This window comes from Rhipicephalus sanguineus, chromosome 10 (assembly GCF_013339695.2).
Source record: "Rhipicephalus sanguineus isolate Rsan-2018 chromosome 10, BIME_Rsan_1.4, whole genome shotgun sequence".
Classification (NCBI taxonomy): domain Eukaryota; kingdom Metazoa; phylum Arthropoda; class Arachnida; order Ixodida; family Ixodidae; genus Rhipicephalus; species Rhipicephalus sanguineus.
This window is the reverse complement of record NC_051185.1, coordinates 61497670-61524285: the sequence shown is the minus strand read 5'-3', so window position 1 is coordinate 61524285 and position 26616 is coordinate 61497670. Positions and strand designations below refer to the sequence as shown.

Genomic DNA, 26616 nt, shown 5'->3' with positions numbered 1-26616 from the left:
ACTGTGTTGCAGTGTAACGTACAGTTAGCAGTGTACAGTGTATCCCCCATGTTGGTCATGACTTCGAACACCGCCTTTACCTAATGCCAACAGATTTACTAGACATTAAATAACCGTAAGAAAGGTGTCGAACTTGCGGGAAGGTGTACTAGGTGAGAGCTTAGCGTTTCCACGCGTACGGTTTGTGATATTGCATCTATTTGGCTGACGTCATCTTAGCCGCTGTGCGTCAGAGATAAGTGGGGCGTGGAACGCAGCATACCGGTATGTATAGGCAATGGCACCGATGATACGGAAGTGGCGCAAGGCAGCAATTTTTGAAACACACGATTCTGCTTTTTGCTTCGTCGTAAGTATCCGCGTCACGGCCTTCCAAGAACGTGTTACGCGCTAACGAGCGAAGCTATAAAATCGTCTATCGCTTTGTAGAATCGGTTTTCCCGCATTTCACTGCTTCTTGTCGATTATGTGAGACGCTGTCTTTGGCTGTTGCAATTTTGCGAGCTACATCTCGGAACGCGAGAAATCGGTGACGTGGACCAACGCTTGCTGACGTGTTCGTCAGGCTTAAAGAAACGCAGAAAATAAATTTCTCAAGTCACATTTTACTTGTCTTTGTTGGGAAGTTTTCTGAAAAAAGAAAAGTGCGTTTTGTAGCTCAGGTGGCTTCTTGCAGTCATTGTAATGAAGAAATACACTGGCAAAAGCGCGATATCAGCTTTTAATCTTCTTACTTCGCGAATTTGTGCCCACACGAAAGCGAAGGAACACTCGCAGCACCATAATAGCGGCTATGGCACAGTCGTCGACATTCGATATCTAAACAGAATACGTTAGCTCGAGGGTGCGGGTTCGATTCCCGGCTGCGGCGGCCTCATTTCGAAGGGGGTTGAAATGCAAAGAACATCCGTGTGCTTAGATTTAGGTGGACGCTAAAGAACCTCAGGCGGCTGAAATTAATCCAGAGTCCTCCTTAACGGCGTGCTTCATAACCATATCATGGTTTTGGTTCGTGAAAGTCCAGCAGTTACTGTTATCATAAAACAGGATACTTTGAGTCCATAGGTAATTTATGCGCGTATACCACCGCGCCTTCCATAGTGATCAGTCGTGCTTTCGTATGCATTCGAGAGCGCAATAAACACGTGGCCACACTAAAATACATTTCCTATGCGCAACAAGCGCGTCTTGCGCCGAGCGAAGACTTGGTAACGAGGATAATCCCGTGAATTACGGTCGCCGGGAAAGAAACGTAAAGCAGTGAGCGCGTGACAGTAGAAACGGAGTGGATTTCCTCGAATGCATGCGTAAGTAGGTTGCTACTTGGGCTTTCGACAGGCTTTCCTTGCGGACGGTGCGGTAGTTCTTGTGTGGACAAATGCTGAAAGCGTTGTTAGCGTTAGCCTTTGGGGGGACTGATAACGACTCATGAATCATGACCGGCAACTTACCGCTGCCACTAAAGGGAAAAGTACGCAACTTTATTTTGCCACTTCTAGCATATTTAGCGTGCGATGGAACGAAAAACTGATCGGCTTAACCTTAAGAGGTAGGAATACAGCTGAATGGATCAGAGAACAAACAGGAGTGTGGTCGATAGCTGTAAGAATAGACTTCAGTAGCTCCCATCATGAAGGACTTGAGTAGACTTGAGACTTGAATAGACTTGAGTAGCTCCCATCAAGAGGACAGAAGACACATTGACAGTTACAACGGCGGAATTGATGCGAAGAGATATGAAGCGTGGCCGAGGACGGCAGATGGTTAGGTCGAGCGAAGCAATTAATAAATTTGGAAGCTTAAAGGGGTCATGAACCACTTTTCCAAGTAATGATCTAATGGCCTCAGTATCGGAGTGTACTGCCTCCCGAATCGATTGCCGCAAAAATTTCTCGAATCCGTCAAGAATCAGCGGAGTTACGGGGGTTTGGCGCACGCTCCCAGCGCTTTCTCTCTTTTCTCGTGCCGGCGAGCGCACTGGAAGCTAGACAGGGAGGGATGGCATGGGGGAAAGAAGTTACGCCAGCGCGCGTCATGAAACGCGATCGCTCTCCCGCTGTGATTCGCTTGCGCGAGTGCGGCTACCGTGTACTGAGGAGTGCGGCGCCGGCAAGTGGCGGCTCCCCGCGGCAAGAAGCGCATCTGATCCGAACGCCACTGGCGGCTCCCCGCGGCAAGAAGCGCATCTGATCCGAACGCCACTCTCGATTTACGTCGGCTATCGGCCAATAAGCATGCTATGTCTCTTGCGACGTACAGCGGACAGACGCCCCGCCCACCGACGAGAGTGAGAACCGGCCTCTGTTTGAAAAGAGGGTGCCTGGGGAAACGGCAACTTCGCGCTCCGCTTGTGGCCATTACGCGGCGCGCACGACTGTAATATTTGGCAGAGCAGTTCATAGCCGTGTCAGCTTTCCGCAGGATGTGTTTTTTCAATCAGCCCAAGGGGTGCTTCATGACCCCTTTAAATGAAATCAGCTCGCGCAGGACAGCGTGAGTTGGAGTCATTGGGAGAGTCACTTAATGCCCTCGCCCTGCAGCGGGCATTAAATAGCCTGGCGATGATATTAATGATGAAGATGAAAGTGACACCGAAGAACAAGGCTAAACCTGTTTTGTGGGGAGAATGAAGTAGTATGAACACACGTTTTCGTTTATCTTGCGTGCAAAAGTTGGCCTAAAGGGAAAACGTCGGAAAAATTAGAAATAGAGTTCTCGTAGTTTGTTTTTTTCCTTGGAATTTTACGACGATGAATTCCTGCTTTCGGTGCTACAGTTTTTCGGTCTCGGATGACAAAGCACTTTCTCGCATATGAGACGCCTGCCTTCCTTTTATACCGTCCGTTTGGTGCATCCAGAACAAGTTCCCAAACCTGTGGATAATATTTTTTTTCGGAAGGCGTCTTTTTTCTTTCATTTTAGGTTACTTCCAATGCGACGTTCGGTGCACAGTTATACATCTACATGTATTCTAGAATTCTAGATCGTCAAACGAACGAGACCTACGCTGTTCCTTTTTTCTGTCCCTTTTAATTAGCTAGCGATGCGGGATCGTGCACGCGATCTTATGCTGTTCACTGATACGAGCAGGATCACCTATAACCTGGACACTGTCGAGTCCTGCCAGGTTATCAAATTATCAATCTCGTCAGCTCTGATTGGCCCGGAGGGGTTCCACTGACGGCTCAATATCCCGCCGACACAGAGATGGGCGATACTTGGGCGTAAAATTCTATGGTGTCCAGAATAGAATGACCCATGATTAAGTGACTCAGGCAGTGGTTGATCATCTGCGATATCTCGAACTGTTTAAGAGGAAAATTTACATCCGGAAACTGAGACCAAGTGGGTGTGATGGGTGGTCACTCCAAGCATTTGTCACCGCTACTGTCGCATTTCTTCAGCAGAATTCCGTGATTCATTGTTCCTTTGTCGCGAAGACAACAGCGGTCGTACACTACGTACGCTAAGTTTTGTACGCGTCGTTGGCACGTCATTCTGCGCCGTTTGTTCCCCACATCTGCACGCCACATGCAGGCAGCCGCGATTCGTCCGCGCCGCTTCCGCTATTGCGCCAGGAACGGTGATTAACAATTACAGCGAAGCGATCGGTCACTCCATGTGCACCGGAAACACGTGTAACACTAAATGGGCGTACTAATGAGAAAATTAGGTCTTAATCCGGCTGACTAACCACTAGAATGGTGTCACATTTCCAAACGATCGCCATTACCGTGTCGTCTGCTCGCTGCTGAAGCAGAAGACCGGTGAATCGCGTCAGCGTATGGACAATTTTACGGATGGGTTTTGTTGCCGCCATTTCGGGCTGTTCTGTGTCTTGCCATTTTGTGTCGTTAACTACCTAAACGAACAGTGCTACGGTAGACGCATGCGCATAAAAACGGCTGGGTTGGTGCGTTCGACGTTTTATGACCTTATTAATTTGCGTCGCGATATGCAAAAACAAGAAAGCATTCGTTTAACAGCCCAAGGTGGTGGCGCCCTACATAAAATCCTCTATCCGTAGCAGACTAAGCGCGATGTTTTCCAGGGACTGATGGCCGCCATCTTGCTCTTGATTAAAACTGCCCCCACTTATTCATTTCCGGCGCGTTATTCTGATTTTATTTTGTCTCCGTTGACTCACGTTAGTGCACAACCAGTTTTTAGGGCGCGTCGTAGGGGCGTGTAGGTGTTTGTTCGCTGTTATACCGGGAAGCGAGCAGTCGTTGACTAACTATTACTATTCGCGACTACTTCGCTCGTTGCGGATTCACGGCACGCTGCATCTCTGTGTCTGTACGTAGTTACGGTCGAGCGCGCGGACACGAAATGTCGCGACATGTTGGCGACGCTATATGCGACATAACAGCTGCCATGCCCTTGCGGAGGATGTAGACACTCACGCACAAACGCACACACACACACATAGGCCGGCACTGACGCGGCACACGATGGTCCTATATACGGTCGTTCCTCGATCAGGCATTTCCCGCGCCCGTTGTAAAGACGTCTCTTCGAAATAGTGTCCGGTTTTCGACTCCCGCGCACACACCCCACGCGTAAAGCGTTTTTCTCGTTGGGAGTCAAAGACTTCGGGCGTCGGCGTGTAACGTGTCAGATTCGTGAGAAAAAAAAGCTTCGAGGGAATGTTTTATAAGCGAAATTTTTTTTATCAACACCCATTTTTACAGTTTATAGCCTGCTTGGAACGGAAGAAAGGAAAGAGGAAATTTTACGATGCTTACCAAACAGACGTCGTCTACATTCTATAAACTATTTTACGGATGGGTTACAGATAGCCGCCATATTGGGGTGTTAACCTTGCCGCCTTGTATCTTTAACAGCTATACGAACATTGCTAGATGCAAACGAATGAAAACAGTTGGGGTTGGTGTATCCGAGGTTTCTTGACCTTATTAATTCACGTCGTGACATAAAAAAAAACATGTCTTGCGTGAAATTGTCTGTAGTCGACTTGAAGCTAAAGAAATTGACCTGGACCGGCCACGTACGTAATGCGCACGACCGATAAACGGTGGTCACTTAGAACGGCATGATTGGTTGGTTCGTTGGTCAATGACAGTAAAGCTGCTACGGTGGCCAGTTGTTGCGAATTCTTGTCTGCACGAATATAGCAGTGAAGTTGGTTTCTGGGGTTTAACGTACCAAAGCGACCCAGGCTATCAAAGACGTCGCAGTTGAGGGCTCTGGATAATTTCGACCGCCTGGAGTTCTTTTGCGTGCGCTGACTTCTCACAGCAACATTTCGACTCCGTCAAAATGTGACCTCCGTGGCTGAGATCGTACCGGTGTTTTTCGGGTCAGCAGTTGAGCACCGTGACCACTAAGCCAGAGGGGCAGCAGCGAAAAGGAATACCACGGGATGGGAAACGCTTCCTACATGTAGATCGGCAGCGAGTTGGAGTTCGCGGGCATAACATGGAATCAGCTCTCTCAGGATAGGATAAAATGGAGGTCATTGCGAGAGCTCTTCGCCCTGCAGCGGCTGTGCAATAGGCTGGTAATGATGGTGATAATGGTGACCAGGGTATTCCAAAAATCTCGACTAAGAAATTTAGTCATGTATTTCAGAATGGTATATAGTAATCAGATTTGTTCGCTTTAGATGTGACAATAGACGCCATTAACAAAGTTATAGACACTGTTTCTTATTTTCGAGTTTTAAAGTTCTTGATTTCTTATGGCGCTTTAGGAACAAAAAAGATATTCAAAATGAAAATATATTCTAACAGTCGCAAGGCGTCAACTTTCGCCTTCAAATACAACAGATAAGCTAAAGGATTGTTGTTTTGGTTAATTGCCGAGGAAAGCAAAGTCGCACTTTCCGTCCATTCAAATAGATACTCCAAAGGCATGCGTTCCTCGTAATTGGATTTGATACCTTATAGCGGAATTGTGTCTTATGGCCAGTCGAACCGCTTCTGTACAATTTGTTTGCCCTATTTCCCACTGCTTAGTTAGAAGGCCATGGGTAGGGAAGGAGGGACAATCACCTTTTGTTCGGCGGAACTTGTAAACGCGTAAATCAGTAATTCGATCACCACTCAGTTTTACATATTTCTTCGACTAGAGAATACGTTCTCGATTATTCATGGTATCTCGCAATCACTGTATGTTTTCGCTTAATATATATTTTCGTTTACTGTGCACGCTGTGCTCCAGTATCTGTTTATTTCGTATAGATATACTTGCAGTTACGCGTCGACTTCTTTCTTTCTTTCTTTCTTTCTTTCTTTCTTTCTTTCTTTCTTTCTTTCTTTCTTTCTTTCTTTCTTTCTTTCTTTCTTTCTTTCTTTCTTTCTTTCTTTCTTTCAATTCTTTCTTTCTTTCTTTCTTTCTTTTTGCCGCGTGGGTTCTCTTTACTCGTCGTAATATGCCCGCCGACTATCATGACTCGTACACTTTACCACGGCACCGCCTCCTCGCAATGTGCCTTCCTATTTTTTCCACGAGGACTTCAACTGCACCGCTATAATACTAGAATGCACAGTCGCGCACTGCCGTACTCTGTTCGCGGCGCTGTTGAAAGAAAAGGCAAGCGCTGCTTAGTCTTTCAGTGAAAGTTTTACGATACGGAAAAAGAAAAGACAAAATCCGCGAGCGTGGAGATCGCGTGCGTCGATCTCATAATCAGCAAGCGAGCTGGGGGCCTCGGCTTTTTAACGAAGCAGCTTAAGGGCCGCTAGGGGGCGCTCCCTTTGCCAGCACTGAAGAGCGTAGGATATATATATATATATATATATATATATATATATATATATATATATATATATATATATATATATATATATATATATATATATATATATATATATATATATGAGACCGGCTTAAGTTGGCACACATTTAATGAGAGCCGTGCTCGTTAATAACGCTCGTAAAATATAAAAGCGTAAGGGGAAACCGGGCCAATAGGAAATTCCATAATCTCCGCGTGACTCGGGTGGTGATGACGCAACTTTCGTCACTGCTTCGTTTTATCCTCTCGGCTACGAACATTAATTTTCACTTTAGTGACTGCAGCTCTCTCGTCTTCCTTAGCGTTCCTTTTTTAGTTTTTTGCTTCTGTTCCGTGCTCCTTGCCGTGCCTCCCGTAGCGCGTGCATTACGGTATTTATACGGCTTTTTGCTCGTTAACGGGACTTCTTATCGCCTAAACATCTCCATCTGCAGGGAGAGTGACTCCTTCGCATTAATCTTGCGCGGTTTTATCTGTTTATCTTAATCTTTTCATCTCTCCTCCCATTTATCGGTCGTTAAGTCTCTAGGTCAATCTCGGTCGTAAATGAAACGACGCTCGCCCCCATTTGTTTATCTTAAAGCGGCAGTATAGCCCATTCGAGCGTCTATACCGTGGCGCCATCTGGCGGCTGGCTTTTGAACTAGTACAGTGATGGTAAAAGTGACGCTGAGGGAGGTCAAACATGTTTGCTTTTTTCGTGTTTTTTTTTCTCGTGATAGTTTTGTTTTATTGTTGAAGGACGCGCTGAGCCATCTGGAGAATTGGGGGCGAATAGCTTGTTTACGTGCCAATATAAAATGCGCGATAACCCACTTCCTGCGTTTGCTTTTATCCGCCGCCGGCTCCTTTTTCATTTTTTTTTAATGACGCGCGTGGCCTCAGCCCAAGAAACTTTGGCGAGAAGCGTTGTGTTACGCTTTCTTCAATTTTGCCGCGACGGAACTATCGATAAGCTCTGTGCCGTAACGTGCCCCGCGAGCGAAACATTTTAAGGCGAAAGCCTCACATGCCTTATCAAATGCTAAAAGTGAGCGTTGGTGTCGGCGTCAATACGAGTGATTCAAAATGTAGTCATCACGTGATGGCGTCACCCCACGGCATCATCACGACACCACTGGTCGCCATAGTTTGTGTGGTCACCATGACAACATCATTCTGACATCATCAAGACGAAATGGGCGCGTAGCTCCCGCGTCTCGAGCCGCGGAATTTTTTCGGTTCCATCTTTTTGTACCCTCTTCTGATCACGACGGATCGTTTGCCTGATGAGGCATATAAGGCTTTCGCCTTAATGAATTAAAGAAGCAATAAACGAAGCTAGCCCGCTCTTATGGGTGATCGTGGGTGGCGGGCATTACGCTCCGTACGCTATATTTGGTATGTACTCCCTGACGCCGCAAGCAGCGACGGCCACATTTGAAATAAAAGCTAACCCTAACCCCCTACGCATCCGCGGCAACCCCCTGATACTGAGCGCACCGTGTTGCCCATCAGGCAAAAGCGAGGGGCAGCTCCGCCCCTTCGAGTCCTTCCTTTGCAAAGTCATCCGAAAATGTGCCCCGACTTATAAACGGCCTGCTCATATATTACGCAGTGTATATATATACACATACGGCCCTTCGTACACGGATATAGCCCGGCGTTTGGAGACGGGGAATGGAAGGGCTTCCGGCGTGTGCATTGCGGGGGCAAGCTCATATCAGCTGGAGGCATCACTCGCACCACCACTACCGCCCCGTGATATGTCGTCTTTGCTGAGAAAGTGCCGCTCACATACTATAGATAGCATCGCGGACTGCAGTGCGGGAAAACGGATTCGTTTTAGCCCCCACCCCGCGTTCTGATATAACACTGCATTTCCTTTGATTCCGGCGACACTGCACGCGTAAGTACAACCGGGGCGGTGGCGGCACGTCCCGAAAGGATTCCTCGACTTCTCTAGAAGAGCGAGGAAAAATGGAAGACCTTCGACTTATTCTTTCTGTTCGTGTTCTTAGTTTCATCCTTCCGGCTCGAAGCGTATTGCGAGAATTCACTTTGAAGGATTGCGTCGTTGCACGCCTTCGTTTCCGCGTGTTTCGAGAGTGCGCGCACGTCTTTTGATGTGCAAGAAAATGTGCTGACTGAGGAAGAGTCCCGGCGGCAGCGCTCGGAATGTGGTCCCAGGTCCGAGCTCTTGCTTTCTGTAAGAATCTAAGAAAAGCTTTACCATATCCACGCAAAAACCCCTTTTTGGAGCGATGAGACGACTGGTTCCCCGCGGTACTCTTGCTAACCATTCGCCATATTTAGGGTTTAGCTAGGCAGTAATTAAGGAGCTTCCGCTAGTCTCGCCACTGTGGTTGCTCTCTGCGGTTTTATCGTGATGTCTCGATTGTCCTGCTTGCGATATGAGCACGCTTATGTAGATTCAGGTGTGGCGGAACACGGACGCGGCATACGAAAATCTGTTGTATCCTGTATGCTTGTTTGTTTGTTTTGAGCCATCTTTGCTATGCACTGTTAGCCTAAGTCGTTAGCGTAAGAGCGTTAGCGAGTATCTAACGTCAGGTATAAATAGCTTTGTACTTACACCTGTTTTACTGTACTTATCGCTGGTTCTTGATGTTAACCTGCTTTCTTCTTACATTTGTGTACTTTTATAAATTTTACTTATTCAATACTGCGGGCTCATGGTCCAAGAAAGCGGGTCAATACACTTTGCTTGCCTTTGTTTTTGTTATTAACTTTCGTTGTTCCTACTTTTGTACCTGGTCCCCCTTACGCAATGCCTCTGTGAGGCTTGTAAGGATTTGTAAATAAATAAGTAAATAAATAAACTGACCTTTGACAGGCTTCACTAATGTCGCCAGCCTCCTAGACACACGTGTAATAATCAATCAATCAATCAATCAATCAATCAATCAATCAATCAATCAATAATAATAATAATAATAATAATAATAATAATAATAATATAATAATATAATAATAATAATAATAATAATAATAATAATAATAATCTCCCCATCCTCTGATGCTACAGCCGCGTATCTCTTAGCGACAACAGTATGTGAGTGACTATAGCACTGCTGTGTCGCTATGCCTTTGCTGATGTCTCATCTTAATGAGACGACAGCTCCTTAGCTCATGAATGTTAGGGCAACTCTCGTACTGACGTATCTGCGTATCTGTAATGCTTACAACAGTACGACGTATGCATCAGTTTGTCTATATAGGTGTATACTCATCTCACTTGCAGACTGGCTACATCTACTCACCTTCGAGGGGCATGTTCACCATCGAGCCCGTGAATGGCGGGGAGGACCAGGACCAGCGCGGTGCGCACGTGCTCAGGCATCACCGAGGCGGCCAATCACAGGCCAGTAACAGCACCCAGGACAACAACTCTTCCGGTGAGTGTGCATGAGCTTGTTATACAGGACTGCTCTTCATAGAAACGACGTCTCTTCACCATGCGTTACGAGTCTGTGCTCCGTCGTGGATCCGAAGTCATTTGAACTGAGGGATTGTATGCACTACCCATATTACTCCAGTCGCTTATTCTAGAAACATGCCAAAGCAATGACTTTGTATCTTCAGAAGTCGTATTGGCAGAGTAAAGTTCAGGGTTGATATTCTGGAATTCCGCCATCTTGTCAACTCTCATTGGCTCAGGGGGGGAGGGGCCGCTACGGCCTCTCTGATTGGCTTAAAATGTCACCATTGCGGAATTTGACAATATGGCGGTACTCGGCATTGTTCAGAATAGCATGCCAGGTCATAGCTTCTTACAGTAAGCAATATGGTGCAGACGATGCAAGGCTATATCGTCTGCGACAGAAGCAGACGATGTTAAAACGAACACTAAAGATGGCGCATGAATCGCAATGTAAAAAAAAAAAAGCAGACGACGCACAAATATGACGCGCTGCACGCAATAAACAAGACGCGGAATGCAGGGAGAGGGAACATTTCTATTTAAAATTCAGTTTCCGGCTTCTGCAGTCCCCCCTTGGACGCCGGTGGTACATATGTCATCTCTTGCGGGGATGCCTCATATACGCAGACGCAGTGCAGCGGCACTTAGGAAGGACTTTCTTTCATTTCCCACTTTCTTTTTTAATTTCTGTCGGGTGCGAACACCTCGGCCCCCTCTGGAGCACCTAAATCTTCTCGTCTGTCGGCGCGCGCCGCAGGTGAGATCCTCGTTTTGGACGCCGCCTGGGGACGCTGTTTCTCTTTGTCCGCGTCCGCATTGGTGCTCGCGACTTTTCTGTTATTTTTAAGCTTTTCAGTTCCGGTTTGTTGTCATCCGCTTTGGTGTTTGGGAGTTTTCTGCATAAACTATTTTTTTTTTGCGCTGTGTGCCATTCTGTCATCTTTCATCTCTCGTCGTCGTATGCTGTACATTCATACAGGATTTACGAGCCGAGCTGTCGAGATTAAGATGTTTGTAAGGATAACCTGGCCACAGTAAGCACAGCACCGGCTTAATTGCAAAAACACTGGAGACGCCTTTGCTCTGCAGTGGGTGTAATCAAGACGATGATGATGGCGTAAGGCAGTGTAGGGTAGCCATTCGTGCTTAGTCTGGTGAAACTCCCTGCTAACGCCACTCCTTACTTAATCAAATACATCCAAGTCATCATGGACGTAGCCAGTAATATTATTCGAGGGGGGCGGGGGGTGATCCGACACCCCTTTGTGTAAATTTGTACGTGTGCACGTATATATACACATCTAAACGGAAAAAAATTCGGAGGGGGGGGGAGGGGGGAGTTGAACTCCCTATCCCATACCACCTCCTTGTCTACGTCACTCCACGTCATACCAACTATCGTCCAACATAAGCACTTCTATCATGCCATTTATTTGTTTAACACCCATGCTCTATGATCTTGTGCATTACTTGCCTCTGGGCTCTCGCTCTCATCCAGTTCGACTCGTCGCTCCTTTCTCTTCCGCCCGGAGGTTAATGCGGCGTCACCGGCGCCAGCGCGGCTTTTCTGCGGAGCTGCGTAGCCGCGCGCAATGCGGAACGGCCGTCTTTCTTTTGCACCTTCGTTGGTGGCCGCCAGTGCTAAGCCGCGAAAGAAGAAAGAAAAAACATGCGAAGAAAATGGGTTCTTACGCATTGCAGACCGCGAACCGTGCGAAATTATAAACAAGGAGCTTCTGTCTCCTCGCTACTCGGACAAAGGTTCGGCAGTGACGACGGTTGTGCCGCCTGCGGTGCGAACAAAGACGACACTTCCTTGGAAGCTATAAAAAGCGGGTGCGTATACACTGCGTTCCCTAGAGGTGTGAACTTGTGCGGCGACTTCCGGATTGAAAGTTTCGTGCTCAGGTTTTCTTGTGGCTTTGTGTCAAAGTGGGGGAGCGTTGGCGCCAGCGCAAGAGAAATGGGTCTGTCTACTGTTTCAACTTAGTTGAAGTGACTTCGCCACTCAGCTTACAGGTGTAGTTCATCCGTATGCAGGGTAAAGTTTACGCTGTAGCGGTGCTGAGGTGCTGGAAATGTTTAGCTTGTCCACAATTGTGTTAACACTATCGGTGTACAGGGTTGCCGGAATCATCGACCGCAGCAGCGCCAACCCTGGCAGCTTGCGACGCTTTCCTAGATCTCATCGCACGAGAAACTCTCTTATGTTACGTCAGTGTCTGTCGAAAAAAATGATTTAAAAAATAAGGCCGCTCTCACCCAGGCTTTTTGTCTATGCGTATGCGAAAAAACCTCTGAATGAAATTAATAATAAGAATAGTTGGGGTTTGACGTCTCAAAACCGCGATATCATTACGAGACACGCCGTAGTGTAGGACTGTGGAGATTTCGGCCTCTTGGGTTCTTTAACGTGCACCTAAATCTCAGTAACGGGGCCTCTAGCATTTCGCCTCCATCGAAATGCGGCCGCCGCGGCCGGGATTCGATACCGCGACCTTCGGGTCAGCAGCCGAGCACCATAACCGCTAGACCACCGTGGGGAGTAGCAGTTTTTGAATAGGGGCATCGAAGAAGTAGCGTCGAAGCCCCTGCGCATGCGCGAGACACAAACATAATTATAGTTTTGCGTCATGCACGACAGGATTTGTGACAGAAAGCGACAGAATCTGCGAATGAAAGTGTGAAATGTCGTGGGACTGCCATTCCCTTTGTGCAGTGTGTATACAGTCAGCGCTTCCTTCTCCGCCTTCGGTAGTATAAAGAAACTGTCGCGTGCGCTTTCCAAGAGGAGAAAGCCAGCGTCCCACGCGGCGGTATGGCCAAATGGGTCCGCCTCGCGCTCGGTAATCGGTGCGAGACTGGCGCCGGCGGTGGCTGGGCAGGCGTGACAAAACGTTCACCTCCGATGGTCCAGCACGCCCGTCTCTTCTTCTTTTTTTTCTGCGCCCTTCCCCGCTCGTCCGCCCACCGACGTCGATTTGATTTCGAGTGCGTGGCGGTGGTAGAAAGGAAGGTAAAGCATACAAACGCCGTTTGGTGGGATGGGTTACAACAAAGTGGGTGGTGAGAGATTAAAAAAGAAAATTGACAGAGGGAGTGCTGCAGGGGTTTAAAAAACCAGGAATTGCGGAAGTATCGCCTGGACTGTGCGTTCTCCGGTGACTACTACTCGGCACACGTAGCCTCGAGCACTGCCTGTGTTAGGCTAGTCTAGCGTAGCAACGTGTGGGCAAGTAAAATTGTATGGTAGAGCGTTCGGAACGGGGGTGTATGAGTCACACAGTCGCCAAGGATTCATTTTCACCAGCTGGGGTTTCCGATAATATATATATATATATATATATATCAAATTGTCAATTTAAGTTCACCTTATGGCCGTTACATTTAACGACTGGCGTGTTATGTGCGCGATTTCACGGTACATCAATGCGTCACGCTACGCGGATGCGTCACGTTGTCGCGTTATGCATCAAACCGCATCGCGCTTCAATAGAATACCGCTATGTAGTGTAAACGTATCCGCACATTCACGCGGCACTGCGGTGTTTCTCACGGGTGTTCCCTGCCTCGCGTTTCGAGCGGCAGTTATACTGCGTGTGAACCTCGCGTAACGTCGATCGTTGTTACCTTGTACGGCCTTGCCGCAGTTCGGTGTCGGGTGTACGCACGCTTCTTGCTGCGGCCTTCACGTTCGCGCTCGTCGACGCCGTCACAGTTTGGTCTCTTGTGTGCGGCATTGTACGCCTTGCGGGAAACACACGACAGCTGAGTTAGTGGCACTGTGGGCAGATATACTGTTGGCAAACTTAACTTTTTGAGAAGGAGGCATTACCTATTTGAATAGCCGATGCATAAGTTTTACTGACCGGGCCATTACGTACTCTTATAACTCCCATGTCGTGTGCGGGTGTGGCTGAAGCGTAATTATGTAACCAAGTCTGTCTTTTCTGAAAAGGATAGGAAAGGTTGAGCAGAACGCAGCTTATATATCGAATATAAGAATGGCTGATCCCTTCTATATAACTAAGAGCACCGAAAGCTTGCATCGCATGCTGGAATCCTATATTGATCTTATACATCGTTAGGGCATATTTTTTGCGTATCGATATACGAGTGTTTCTGTCTGTCGTTGTAATGTTCAGCGGAAAGCTTCGTCAGAAACGTTAGGCGTTAGGGCATGCCATGGGGGCGTCGTTGTTGAAGGTGCACGTCCAGTCGCAGGCATGACTGTGTGCGCGTTGAATGTGGTGTAGTATAGTATGTGCCTCTGAAGTGCTGATGATGTTATATGTAGTATGCCTCTCGCATTGCTCAAGATAGAGTAGGCAGTGTTAGTTTTCGTTAACGCCCAAAAGGTTCAGTGCAAGGTTGATGGCATGTAACGCAGTGCAATGCGGATTTCAATCCTGCCATTCGCAGAGCACGTCTTTCGAAGGCCACGCGTATTGGAGAGCATCATGGCAGGCTATCTGGCGCGTATGCCAAATCACACGTCCGCGTAAAATTTAAAATCTACTTCTCGCATGAAGAAAAAATTCGGCAGATCCCACGTACCGTGGGAATCGATGTTATGCGAAGCATGCTGCAGGAAATTGCGAAATGAAAAGAAAGTATGCCGGATCAGATGGGATTCGAACCCGGGCCCACTGCGTGGTAGTATTCTACCACCGAACCACACCGTTGCTTGAAGCTACTTCGCAAAAACACCCTAGACAGGCGTCATGTCGGGCAAAGAATCACATTATCAGGTGCAATACAGCGTGGTAGAAAAGTAAAATAACAGCCAGGCGTCACACAATAGAAATTACGTAACTAGTGGGTGGTTTGAAGCTTTCAACCCACTACAAATGGCTCAGCCATAATTGTTCACCGTCATCAGCTACATCAACAAAGTGCACACAGTGCCTTACAGATGCGTAGCGTCTACCTCGCTTCTCCGCAGAATGACGCACACTGGCATAGTGGGTGCTACCCTACTTCGCAAAAGTTATGATTTATGGTGTAGAAGATGCCTTGCAAGTGTGCTTTAGTAGTTGCCCCAAGAGAGTTTACAGCGGGCTCTAAAAGAAGAAGAATATGTTTAATGAAGAGGAAGGAGGACAGGTCGGCCTGGAAAGCGGGTTTCTAGCCTGCTACTGCTCACGGAGTTAAGGGGAGAAGGGGCTCTAGAAAGGGTGCCAGGGTTTCAGAAATCTACTACACTCTTCTTTAGAGCGGCCGCTCTTCCAGCTCTCGCTGTTACTGTGCTGCGTGTTCCGCGTAGGCATGGCGCTTTGTTTTTTTTTTAAATTCTTTACTCACTCACTCGCTTTGTTCGTGCATTTCCCATATAAACTACTGCGCGGTCGATTCCCCCTCGTGGGTATGAGCCAGTTTTCCAAGGATACAACAACGACAACGACGACAACAACTACTACTTCTAGTTCTATTTACGTGTTACAATCATGCAACTCCATTTCACGATTCCTTCTTCGGTGCTTCGCGCAACATACAAAACACACTACCATACGACAAAGAAATGGCAGGTGATTATTAGAAAACGCTTAGACATCATTCAGACAAAAGGCAGAGGAGATTGTGCGTGGAACTTGTTTATTTTTCAGGAGGGGAAATCCTTCGGTTGCCAAAACGCGGTAGAAGGGCCGGAATCGCACCTCGTGCTATAGGAGAAGACGTAGCTCTTTCGCTATTGTGCTGGCTGCACTTTAAAGCTCACTGTAACAACGCCGCCTCTCTTTAGGGAACGTAACTGTACACGTCTTCGTTGTCGGCGTCCCTCTCCAGATATACTTTCTCTACGAGGGCGTCAACCCTCGTCTTGAACGCGGTGGGACTGGGCGTGTACGTGGCCCGCAGCAAACTTGTCACCTCGGCGAAGAGATCGTCGTGCGACATTTTCAGGCGTGCCTTCATCACCCTCACTATGGCCGCTTCCAGCGCATACCTTCGGTCTTCGTCAAGGTTGACCGCCGGTTGACTGTTCTTTGGCGCGGACATGTTACCCGACGTTGACTCAATTCTGACTTTCTGCAAGTCAGACGTGAAGGATTCGTTGACGCCAAAGACGTCGCCGTTCCCGATCTCGTTCGAGGCGGGTGCCCTGGTCAGCACTGGCTCGGAGGCCCCGTTCGTGCACAGCGAATGGAGAGCCCGAACCAGGCTTGTTTCGGGGATGTTTGTCTCTGAGGCAATGTCTTCGTAGCGCATCTGCTCGTGGCGGTTGAACAGCATCAGCACGCACATCTGGTACGTCGACACTTCGATGGTGTAGGTTCGCGGATGATGCTTGCCGGACGGTGTGCTCGACGCTTGGGACGTAGACGGCTCGTTATTTACTGGTCCGTAGAACTCGGCGCTCATGTCAGCCCAGCCAAACTGTGGCTGCAAGTTGAGTTGTCTGCCGCTATGCCTCGCCAGATAGAACCTTCTGAATGTTTGGAAAACGCTCCATGGGGCGGAGGGAATGTTGCTCTGTTGCGTGGCGGCAGCCAGGGGCCAGAAGCCAGCCGTGAGTACGCGCACGTTTATGTCGATTTCAGCCCAAGTTCACTCTGGAAGATGAAGTAGCGTCCTTGAACTCCTTCATCGTGTTATCGGAGGTATGCAAGTCCCTAAACATGGCTTCCATCTTGGAGGTGAACAGACAGCCACATTCTTTCCTGAGCCTGGCGACCACAGTTTTCTCTGCTTCGTCCGAGGCGCTCTTGTTGAGCAGAAGCCGCTTGGCCATACGCTGCTTGTAGTACTGTTCGAAAAGTTCCTTCTCCTGCAGGGGTCGAATTATCGCCATAACTCTGTCCAAGAACTGGTCAGTCTCCTGCTTCGTCATGTGTCTGATTCCTTTTCGCATCATGTCGTCTACAAATGCAGCCAGATGCTCGGGCGATTTGTTAGTCAAACTGAGTATGTACTCAAAGTCGGTGGCAATTGCCAGCTTGGCCGCTTCATCATCTTCGAAAGAGTGCTGAACAAGGTAGACGAAGCGGTCTCTCAGGTCCATTACTTGCGGTATGAAGCTCACTGAGTCTCCGTGCTCTTTCACGATAGATCTTCCTAAATTTCGCAGATGCTTGCTGACACAGTCGAGCAAAGTTTTGACGCCGCCGTGCACGCATTTCAAGAATCGAAATAGGCGAGCCAGCTCCTCATTCATCTGGTTCCTGAGCATATGCTCGACGCCCGAGTCCTCCATGTCAACAATGGCCTTCATGTGCTTTCCGATGAGCTCGTTCTGTACCACCTGCACAACAGGAACCGCGGTGGAGTCATTCAGGCACTGTTTCGCGCGCTCCGACTCTTCGTTGATGTCTCGTTCGACTCGGGCAACGTACTCGAAAGCGTCCATAGTTAAGATGTAGAATTGTCCCCTTAAGGCGTAGAACTGGGCCGTCTCGGCTAGGAAGAACACCTCGAAGTCTTCCTCGTAGACTGACCTCGAACCGAGTCCCAAAGCTACGAGCATTTCGCACGCCTTCTTCAGCGAAGCCCTGTCGACTGACTCGCCTTCGCGTTCCGTCTTCACCAAGCCGAGCATGGTTTCGCGGAGGCGGTCCTGGACGTCGCCGTAGCGCGCCACCCGATCGCGGAAGAGCAGCACGCCCGCTTCGCTGACGCTGTCGACGTTGTTCCGAGGTACGTGTACTAGGTCCAGGTACATTACGATGTCGCTGATCATTCTCATGCTCGCCTGGTGGTCTTCCCAGGCACGGTTCAGTGTGCGCAAGAAGTCGTCGTCGACTGCAGCCAACACGAGGGCGCGTACTTTTTTGACGAGATGCTCCGTCACGGCTTCGCGCAGTCCGCGGTAGAGCCGCTCCCCGTCGTTCCGTGCCACCATGACGTATGCGGCTCCATACAGCTCGTCGAAGCGTTGACTGGTACTTTGCTTCTCCTGTATCTCGTCGAAGGCTCTCCGCAGCTCCAGCCAGAGGTCCTCGGTGCGGCAGCCATCCGCCTGCTGCACGATACTTACAACGCGCACTGCCTCGGCATTTTTCTTGTCGGAGAGCCAGGCCATGGCGTCCAGCTGTCTTCGATCCCACTCCTCGCGCCTGCCTATTCGTCTTCTCTTTTCTCCTGCCGGAAACCGTGGCTGCTGTTCTGTTAGGGTTAATGAACTAGCGAACTAATGAATGAAGGAATGAAACGTTTATTTAGAAATTAAGACGACGCTTGCTCTAAGTGTGGGAACACGCAAAGAGTAAAGAACCCTGTCAAATCAATCTGACAACGCCTTACCCTTTTCTAAGCGAGCTCTTTACATTAAGTACCGGGATCTGGGCCAGTCCCCCGTAGTGGGGCGCTTTTTACTGAGAAGCAAGGGAGCAAGCAAGTTCGCAGATGTTACGGTGGTTTCGAATCTCCCGTAATCACTGTCGTACATGCAGGCCAGTGCGATAGCGGGTGTAAGCAAGAACAGGAGTTGCCGCTTGCCTGAGTTCAAAGATCTGTGCAACTATAAAGACAGAAAATTGAACAAGAACTCTCTTCATATAATTAATTGGTAATAGCGGTAGTGTAGGTAATATATCGTGTCGCAGAAGCCCATATTATTCCTCGTCGACGCTCTTTGGCTCATATTGGACCCCCGTACCAGGAAACACCAAGTTATTATCATTATCATATTGGTCGGCACCAATTCAATTTACCTGTCGTATTAGAAATGGAAGAATCTGACGCTCAGCTTTCGAATCAGATGTGGTCCGATGCGTGTCATTGTAAAACCTAGCATTTTGCATTCCACCTTTATCGGCGTATGTATTCGACTTCGTCAACCTTTGTCACGGTTAACTATGGTGCCTCATGCATCCTGAAACCGCGTCGGCGTCTACGCACAGAAGGTACAGAGAAATTATTCATCTAAATACACAGCAGAAGACCCTTGTGCTAAAGTGCCTTCAGATGTTCGGAGATTTATACATAAATACGTTGTTTGCTCGACCACTTTGTCAATCATACAAACGTCTTTGACATCGTAGCAGGGAACACTACAGAAAGAATATTTTACGTTAATTTATTAATAAAATTCTCCATAGTTAAGTTCCATTTCGCGCTCATCCAACGTCATGTAGCATTTAAGGGCTAATCGCTCCGCAATGATTTTAATGAGCCTGTATCAACGTCCCATTGCTATCGAATGTTTAGTTAATTAGTGAATCTTGTTTTTCATTTGTGCCTGCTCCCCAATTTTTTCTTTTTTTTTCAAATTTGGAAAATTAACCCTTGGGCATAGTAGAACGCGGTGTTACAGATACACATACAAGTGCCTTCGTGTGGAAAGTCTCAGTGAGCCGTGAAACGGCCGATAAATCCAAAGACAAAGGTATTTTGGTTGGCCAGGCCTGAGGCCTGTTGAATTGGATATGGGGAACACGGCCCAAATGCACATCTGGGCAAGCCCACAGCAAGTGCGTCACTGTCATATTGCGGATTGTGACGTCACAAAAATGAATACTGCGCACAGTAGTGGCTTCGGAACTGTTGAGACCACAGAGCTCTCAGAGGCGGGGGTTTGCGTAACTCCGACACGAACGTAACCTCCTCTTCGGCACGTTTAGACCGCCAGGAACTTCTGACCCACACGGGAATGTAAGGGCTCATGTGGTACTGGAGATTATGTGCAGACAATAAGCGAGTTTCCGAAAGGAAGTGGAGTCGAAAGTTGAGACAGTTCATACGCGAACATGCTTACTGCAGCTCTCGTCCTGCGCATTCTGTTCACACGCATTCTTCCCTCGCTCTATAGAAAACATGGAAAGAGGAATTTCAGCTCGTAGTTTTTTTTCTTTCCGAGCCTTGCCTTAATCTTAGAAGAGTATGGTGTTGGACCTGTTGGTACACAGCTTGGAAAATCGACGAACCCAGCCTTGAAAGACGCGTACACAAGAAGACAAGTTTTGACGACCACGCATCGGCGTTCGGAAAAAGCTTTTCAGGGACGCCGTGCCTTCGTCGGCGTTCACCACGCGCGGAGACCAGCTTTGCGGTGGCATGGCAGAGCGTTAATTGCTTGCGTTTTATTCGAGACGTCGAATAATTATACGAACGACAAACTCCTCCTGGGCCCCTGGCCCGTAGCAAGGGGGGGGGGGGCAGGGGGCGCCTTCGCCCCGAAATTTTGATGACACATGGTGTTTTATCGAAAATAAATCATCATAATACGCGTTTTTCTCAAATAGTCAAGGCTTTCAGCAAGTGCCCCCCCCCCCTCCCAAAAAGAATTTCTGGCTACGGGCCTGCTGGGCCCGTAACAGTACGCTGTCTGTTGCTATAGTTCCTGAAAACGGTAACTTAATTGCACCAAGCCATTAAAATGACACTAAGGAGGAAAAAAAAAACTATTTTTCTCGTATTACTAAATTACCATTTCACACTACCAAAATGACTACGCTCTCCGCGAGAAGACAGTTGGTAAGCACTTGAACATTCTTACTAAGAAAATGTGGGACAAATGCAGGCATGTGTGGGCCGGGCCGCTAGCGAAAGGTCCGAAAGGTCCGCGTGTTTGAGACCCCTGCCACAGGTTGGTCTCTTGTGTGGAGCATTCCCCGCCATTCGCGATACGCATGACAGCTGAATTAGTAATCTCGGTCAGTGTGTGCAGATATTGTGATAATGTAAAATGTTAAGCAAAATACATTACCTATTTGAATAGCCGATGCATAAGCTGTATTGACCGTGTATTCAGGTACCGTTATAACACGCATGTCGTGTGCGGGTGGGACTGAAGCGTAATTATCTAACCACGTCTGTCATTCTTGAAAAGGTTGAGCGGAACGCGGGGCATATCGAATCCAGGAAGGGCTGATCCCTTCTATAGAATTAAGAACACCGAAAGCTTGCATCGCATGCGGGAATCTTATATCGATTTTAAACTTCGATAGGGCATCTTTTCGCGCATCGTAATACCAGCGTTTCTGCCTGTCATAATAATGTTCACTGGAAAGCAACTTTGCGATTACAGCTACTTCATTAGAAACGTTAGGCGCGGGCCTTAAGGCATGCCATGCCATGCCATGTCGTGTCGTTGTTGACGGTGCACGTCCAATCGTACGCATGACTGTGTGCATGTTAAATGTAGTTATATGTGCCGCTGACGTGCTGAGCGTGATGCCCATATATAGTATAACTCGCGAAAGTTCAACATAGAGCGCACAGTGTGCTTTCGTTTAACGTGTAAAGGTTCAGCTGAGAGGTTGACTGTAATAACGGCGCTCAAGGCGGATTTCATCCTTCCATTGCGCAGAGCCGTCCTTCTAAGGCCACGCATATTGGCGGAGTGCATCTGGCAGCCATCTCGCGCACGCTCGCCTCAAATTTAAATCCGCTTCTCGCAAAGGCTAAAAACAAAACAACAGTATATATAAATCAGATAAGGGTGTACAGAGCCGAATGCTTTCAAACAATCTCCGGTTTTGTTTCACGCAACGCTGCTTATCCCGTTACGTATCGTCTTCGTTTTACGACCGCTAGCTCAGACCTTGGCACCTCGCGTAACTCTGAGGCCTCCAGTGAATATAGGGGCTCGAAATCGACGCTTTCTGAGACCAAGGCGCGGCTTTTTTTGCCCGAGAAGAGGGCTCTCTTTACACCGCTTTGAGGGGACAGCGAAATAAGAGATGAAAGAAGGAAAGTCGGGCGTGACGTCACCGTCCCAGCCGGCGTCCTCGCCGTGGGAGGGTCTGGCTTCGGTGTAGTTGTTTCGGCCTATCACAAGGCCGTCTGTGTCCACCGTTCGATGGCGCCTGTCTGCCGTGGAGGCGAAACTGAGGACCGGCTGTGTCATCTGCCCAGCCGGGGTTTTTTTCACTCGTGTAGTCTTCAACAATCATTGGAAAAGTCACCGGGTATCCTTAGCTAACGCTGATGAGATCGCATACACAAGGCTATACCTTTCGATGCAGTCTTAATGCACTCGAATAACTATTGAATCACATTCGTGTACGTTGATTCATCCTTACGGCACTTTATTTTTTATGCACATCTTAGTCAGTGGCGTAGCCAGGGGGCGGCAAACCGGGCCCGTGCACCCCCCGCCCCCCCGAAAATTTTCTTTGCCATGACACACTGAGCATAAAATGACAATCGACTACATCTGCCTGCGCTCCTGACCCTAGTCACCTGACTTACTGTTGATTCACGCCTAGGTCAATTGGTTCTATTGGCACAGCCAAGGGAATGTACGTGTTTAAACCCTTCGAATTATTTCAAATTTGCATGTGTATATATAAACGCACACATACAAACACCCACGGCCATACATAGTGTATACGCCCGTCGCCCCTCAGAAAGAAATTTCTGTTGACGCCCCTTCTCGGTTCACTCTTCATTTCATTCACTTAATTTCAGTCACTTCATTCAGTTCATTTCAGTCACTTGATTCATTTTTGATTCACTTGATGTACTGTAATGCACGTTGACCCAATTTGAAACTCACTTTAATTTGTAATCGTAATCATTTAGCATTATTACTTCTGTATTTAACGTCATGAGACATTTGGCAGCATTCATGCTCAGGACACCGCCGGATTTTTCGACCGATGAGCTTCGTCCCGCCTTAATAAATACGCGCCAAGACTGCAACGTAACCAACGGTCACGTTCCGTTGCAGTGTTTAACTTTGGAACATTTGTTCATTTGTTCCGATTTAACGAAACTAGAATTTAGAATGAATTAAAATCTGAAATTGGACGACTGCAATAGCTGTGGCACTGCAATCGTTCAGCTATACTTTAGTAGTGACGGACAGCACAAGCAATTGTCTAATATTGAAGCTTACGGCTTAAGAGCGCTTTTATGACGTCCATGTATATATGTCCGAGCTTTCTCAATTTCGAACAACTTCGTATTCTTATAATAACTGAGATAACTGTCTGCGCGCACAAGCGTGATGTGTTTCTATAATTCTTTTTCGACGGGTTTAGAGGAAACTGCGAGACATTTGATTTTAATTGCAAAGTGGCAAGAATCGTTGCAAATTGTTGCGTTTAAATAACGAAATTCCTGTAGAAAACGGTAAATTTATTTAAGAAACCTTTCGAAGTCTATACGTACGAAGCTTTATCAGCATCCAGTCGTCTCTAAGCTGGACGATTCTCAGAACTTGAAGCTCTTGTACACGGGCTAGCTTTTTTTGTCTATTACTTATTGCAAGGAAAGCGTTCTGTGTTTGATGGCGCCAGTCTGCATGACGTGAAACTGCGGGCCAGACCGATGCCGTCCAGCTCAGAACCTGGGGTGGGGTTCCAGTAACAAAGCCCCCGTCTTCAGGGCGTCGTACACTTCTCATGCTAGCTGGAGGCTCGCTATTACGTTTCCTGCGCTTTGTGTTTCTCCGCAGTGCATCAACGATACAGCCCTTACATCCGGGGCTCCCGCACATGACTCAAAGATGGCTTGTAGGGGCGAGGAGGAAACGGAAAAACCCCCGGATCATCTCGCCTCGTTATCCATTCTGGCGTTTAACAGTGTCGCTTTACACTGGCCCCGTCGCACAGTCCCGTTGCAGCACGCACTGTGTATCGTCTTACTTCACTGCGACCCAGTAATGGACTGCAGATAAAAAGACGCTGTGAGAACCATTAATCAATGTCCCAGTGGCGAGGACTCGTTTGGTGACGCGTTAAAAAAAATGATATCGCATACTGTACGTTTGTGCAACGGGAAAGACTTTGCCGAGTTGGTGTGTGTCGTCGTCGTACGTGCGAAAGCTCCGAGAAGGCGCAGGTTTAATGAGCTGCGTTTTTTTTAATATGCAGTGCTCGTGTTTTGCGGTGTCGTCACGATGGCTAAGTTGTTCTCGGGATCAGTATGCTTCACGTAGCCTGAGAGTTTCTCATTACTGAAGAGAAAGGAGAAAAAAATGTTTCGAATGGTGATTAGAGCAAGGTATTTCTTTCTTTCTTTCTTTCTTTCTTTCTTTCTTTCTTTCTTTCTTTCTTTCTTTCTTTCTTTCTTTCTTTCTTTCTTTCTTTCTTTCTTTCTTTCTTTCTTTCTTTCTTTCTTTCTTTCTTTCTTTCTTTCTTCTTTCTTTCTTTCTTTCTTTCTTTCTTTCTTTCTTTCTTTTCTTTCTTTCTTCTTTCTTTCTTTCTTTCTTTCTTTCTTTCTTTCTTTCTTTCTTTCTTTCTTTCTTTCTTTCTTTCTTTCTTTCTTTCTTTCTTTCTTTCTTTCTTTCTTTCTTTCTTTCTTTCTTTCTTTCTTTCTTTCTTTCTTTCTTTCTTTCTTTCTTTCTTTCTTTCTTTCTTTCCCCGTATCTCGGGGCTTTCCATGTTCACAGTTGCGGACAGCTGGAGCAAGCGGCGTTTACTCTAGCCGCCATCCGCTCCTCTTCCTTTCTGTAATGCTACCTTCACCGTGTACGTCGGTGTATTGCGGAGAAACGTTACTACGGGGGCAAGAAAGCAACCGCGCGTAAAACGAGCGACGTCAGAGCCTTGTTTTTTTCGTGTGATCACCCGTTTCGAAGGCCAAGGCACCAGTCGTCATTATTATCATCAGGTGCTGTTGCCGTCTAGTGCTCTTAGTGTTTCACCATAACTAAAAGCAATCATGTTGTGTGGAAATTCTTTCACCTTGTAAAGAAAACCGTGGATGATGGTAGTTACAAACAATAAGGTACCCGAATATCCAAAGTCAAGATACATGACTTCGTGATTGTTTACGCTGCCGGGAACTGACGAAAGGGCAATGAAAAAAAAAGGAAAAAGAAGAAAGGCACGGTGCGATGCACGTGTTTGTCGGAACAGTCATGAAGTCATACCAACTAGCCCCCATAGCCGCTTTGCTGGAAGATACATAAGAGCTCACGTCGTTTTGGCGTCAACCGGTGACAACGTTTACGCTTTAAAGTTTTTTCACTTCTACCTCTTGTGTTAACGATCAGGAACAAATGTCCACTTATATTAATTAAAAAAAGGCAGTGGGTATACCGTGGTTCAGAACGACATGTTATACTGGTGGCGAACGAAGCAAGACTTTAAAATGCAACCACGTTACGCTGAGCTGCAACACACGATACGCCCAGTTTGCTGGCTGCGCTGAGCGTTCGGGCCAGTTTTTCTAGCTTTCACTTACAGTAAAAGCCCCTAGTAAAAAGCGCATTGCGTGAAAACAGCAATACACGCCAGTAACGCGTCCTCGCTCTGAAAGCTGCTGTCGGTTCATTTCTGCGCAAAGTTGTTCCCATATAAGGGATATTTTATATGTTTTTTTTTTGTTTTACAGTCCGGTGTGTTGGAATCAGATACGATTACAAGTGTAGTGTCTTCTTAAGCCCTCTCCCCCGCTCCTCGACGTTCTTAACGAGTTTCCACTTGCTCCTCAAGGCAGCGCCGCCGATAAAGGTCCAGATAACGAGCTGTCCAAATGGAATCGGCTATTGCCAGCCACGCGAGTGCTCTTACGAAGCTGTTAAGTGCTTTTCCATCTCCTCGATAAAAAAAATAAACGAAACAAACCGAATGACCGTGCCAAAATCGAAACCGACGTCTCCGACATTTGGAAAGTGCGAGCAGCGCCTTAAGTCGCCGTCGAAAGTGACAAGGGGCGGTAAAAACTGGTGCCCGATTGTGGCGTCCAAGATCGCGGAGGTCCTCCTCCTCTCGTATAAGGCCAGCAGCGGGATCCTTATCCGTTTTAGAGGAGGGATCGCATTAGCCCACTTTCGGGGCTAATGCGACGCCGCGCGGCGCTGCTTTTAAATGGCCAACAACGCGCCGAGATTTAAAGAGATCCCAAAATGGCTGGTGGAGGGCTCTTCGAAGCGATGCGTCTGCCATTCTTATCGCGCATGTACGCACCGATGGAATGCGTCGTCTGCTCGAGCGAGCGAACCTATCGTCCGTCTGGGGGCGTTGTCGTATGCTTCGACGCTCGCGCATTTTTTTCTTTTTTTCCTATGCGATAACGCATCATAGCGTACTCCCGCCTCGAGATTTGCGAACTGTGAACGGCGAGCTGTGGTGTTCTCGCTTACCGTATTTGCTCCTGTATTACCTGCACTCGAAATCCACCATGCATTCCCTTACGACTACACGAAGGCGAAAGTCTTCCTCTTCTTTTTATTCTTCTTCTCCTCAGTCGATTGCATTGATCTATCCCCCCTCACCCGTAATCTTTCAGAACCTAACGTGATTTTGCAACGCCTCCAGGATTGGAGGAATCGCATCTTTCTGCACCTCACGTAGTTATGCGGCACTGCCTCCGAAATCGGCCCACGTTTGACCAAGCGACTATGTCGTGCGATGAGGACATTGTGTGACGTCATCAGGGCATCACACGTTTTGGCGATCTGTGACGTAAACGATATGAAAGGAAAGGCTGAAACTGTCTTCAAGAAGCCATAGTGGATTAACGTCGTTACCAAGCACAAAAGTGTTCATAATGCGAATAATCAAGGGGAAACATATCTTTTGCAAATGACTGCGTT

The 26616-nt window shown here is 47.7% G+C and overlaps 1 protein-coding gene across 1 annotated transcript in view; it reads left to right on the top strand.

Moving 5' to 3' along the window:
* The window catches only part of LOC119371961 (A disintegrin and metalloproteinase with thrombospondin motifs 9), a 367660-nt gene that overhangs the window by 214852 nt on the left and 126192 nt on the right, over positions 1 to 26616 (top strand). Inside the window, exon 3 of the mRNA XM_037642406.2 lies at positions 10008 to 10161. Coding sequence (XP_037498334.1) covers positions 10008 to 10161 — 154 coding nt within the window. The remainder of the gene's footprint in view (positions 1 to 10007; positions 10162 to 26616) is intronic.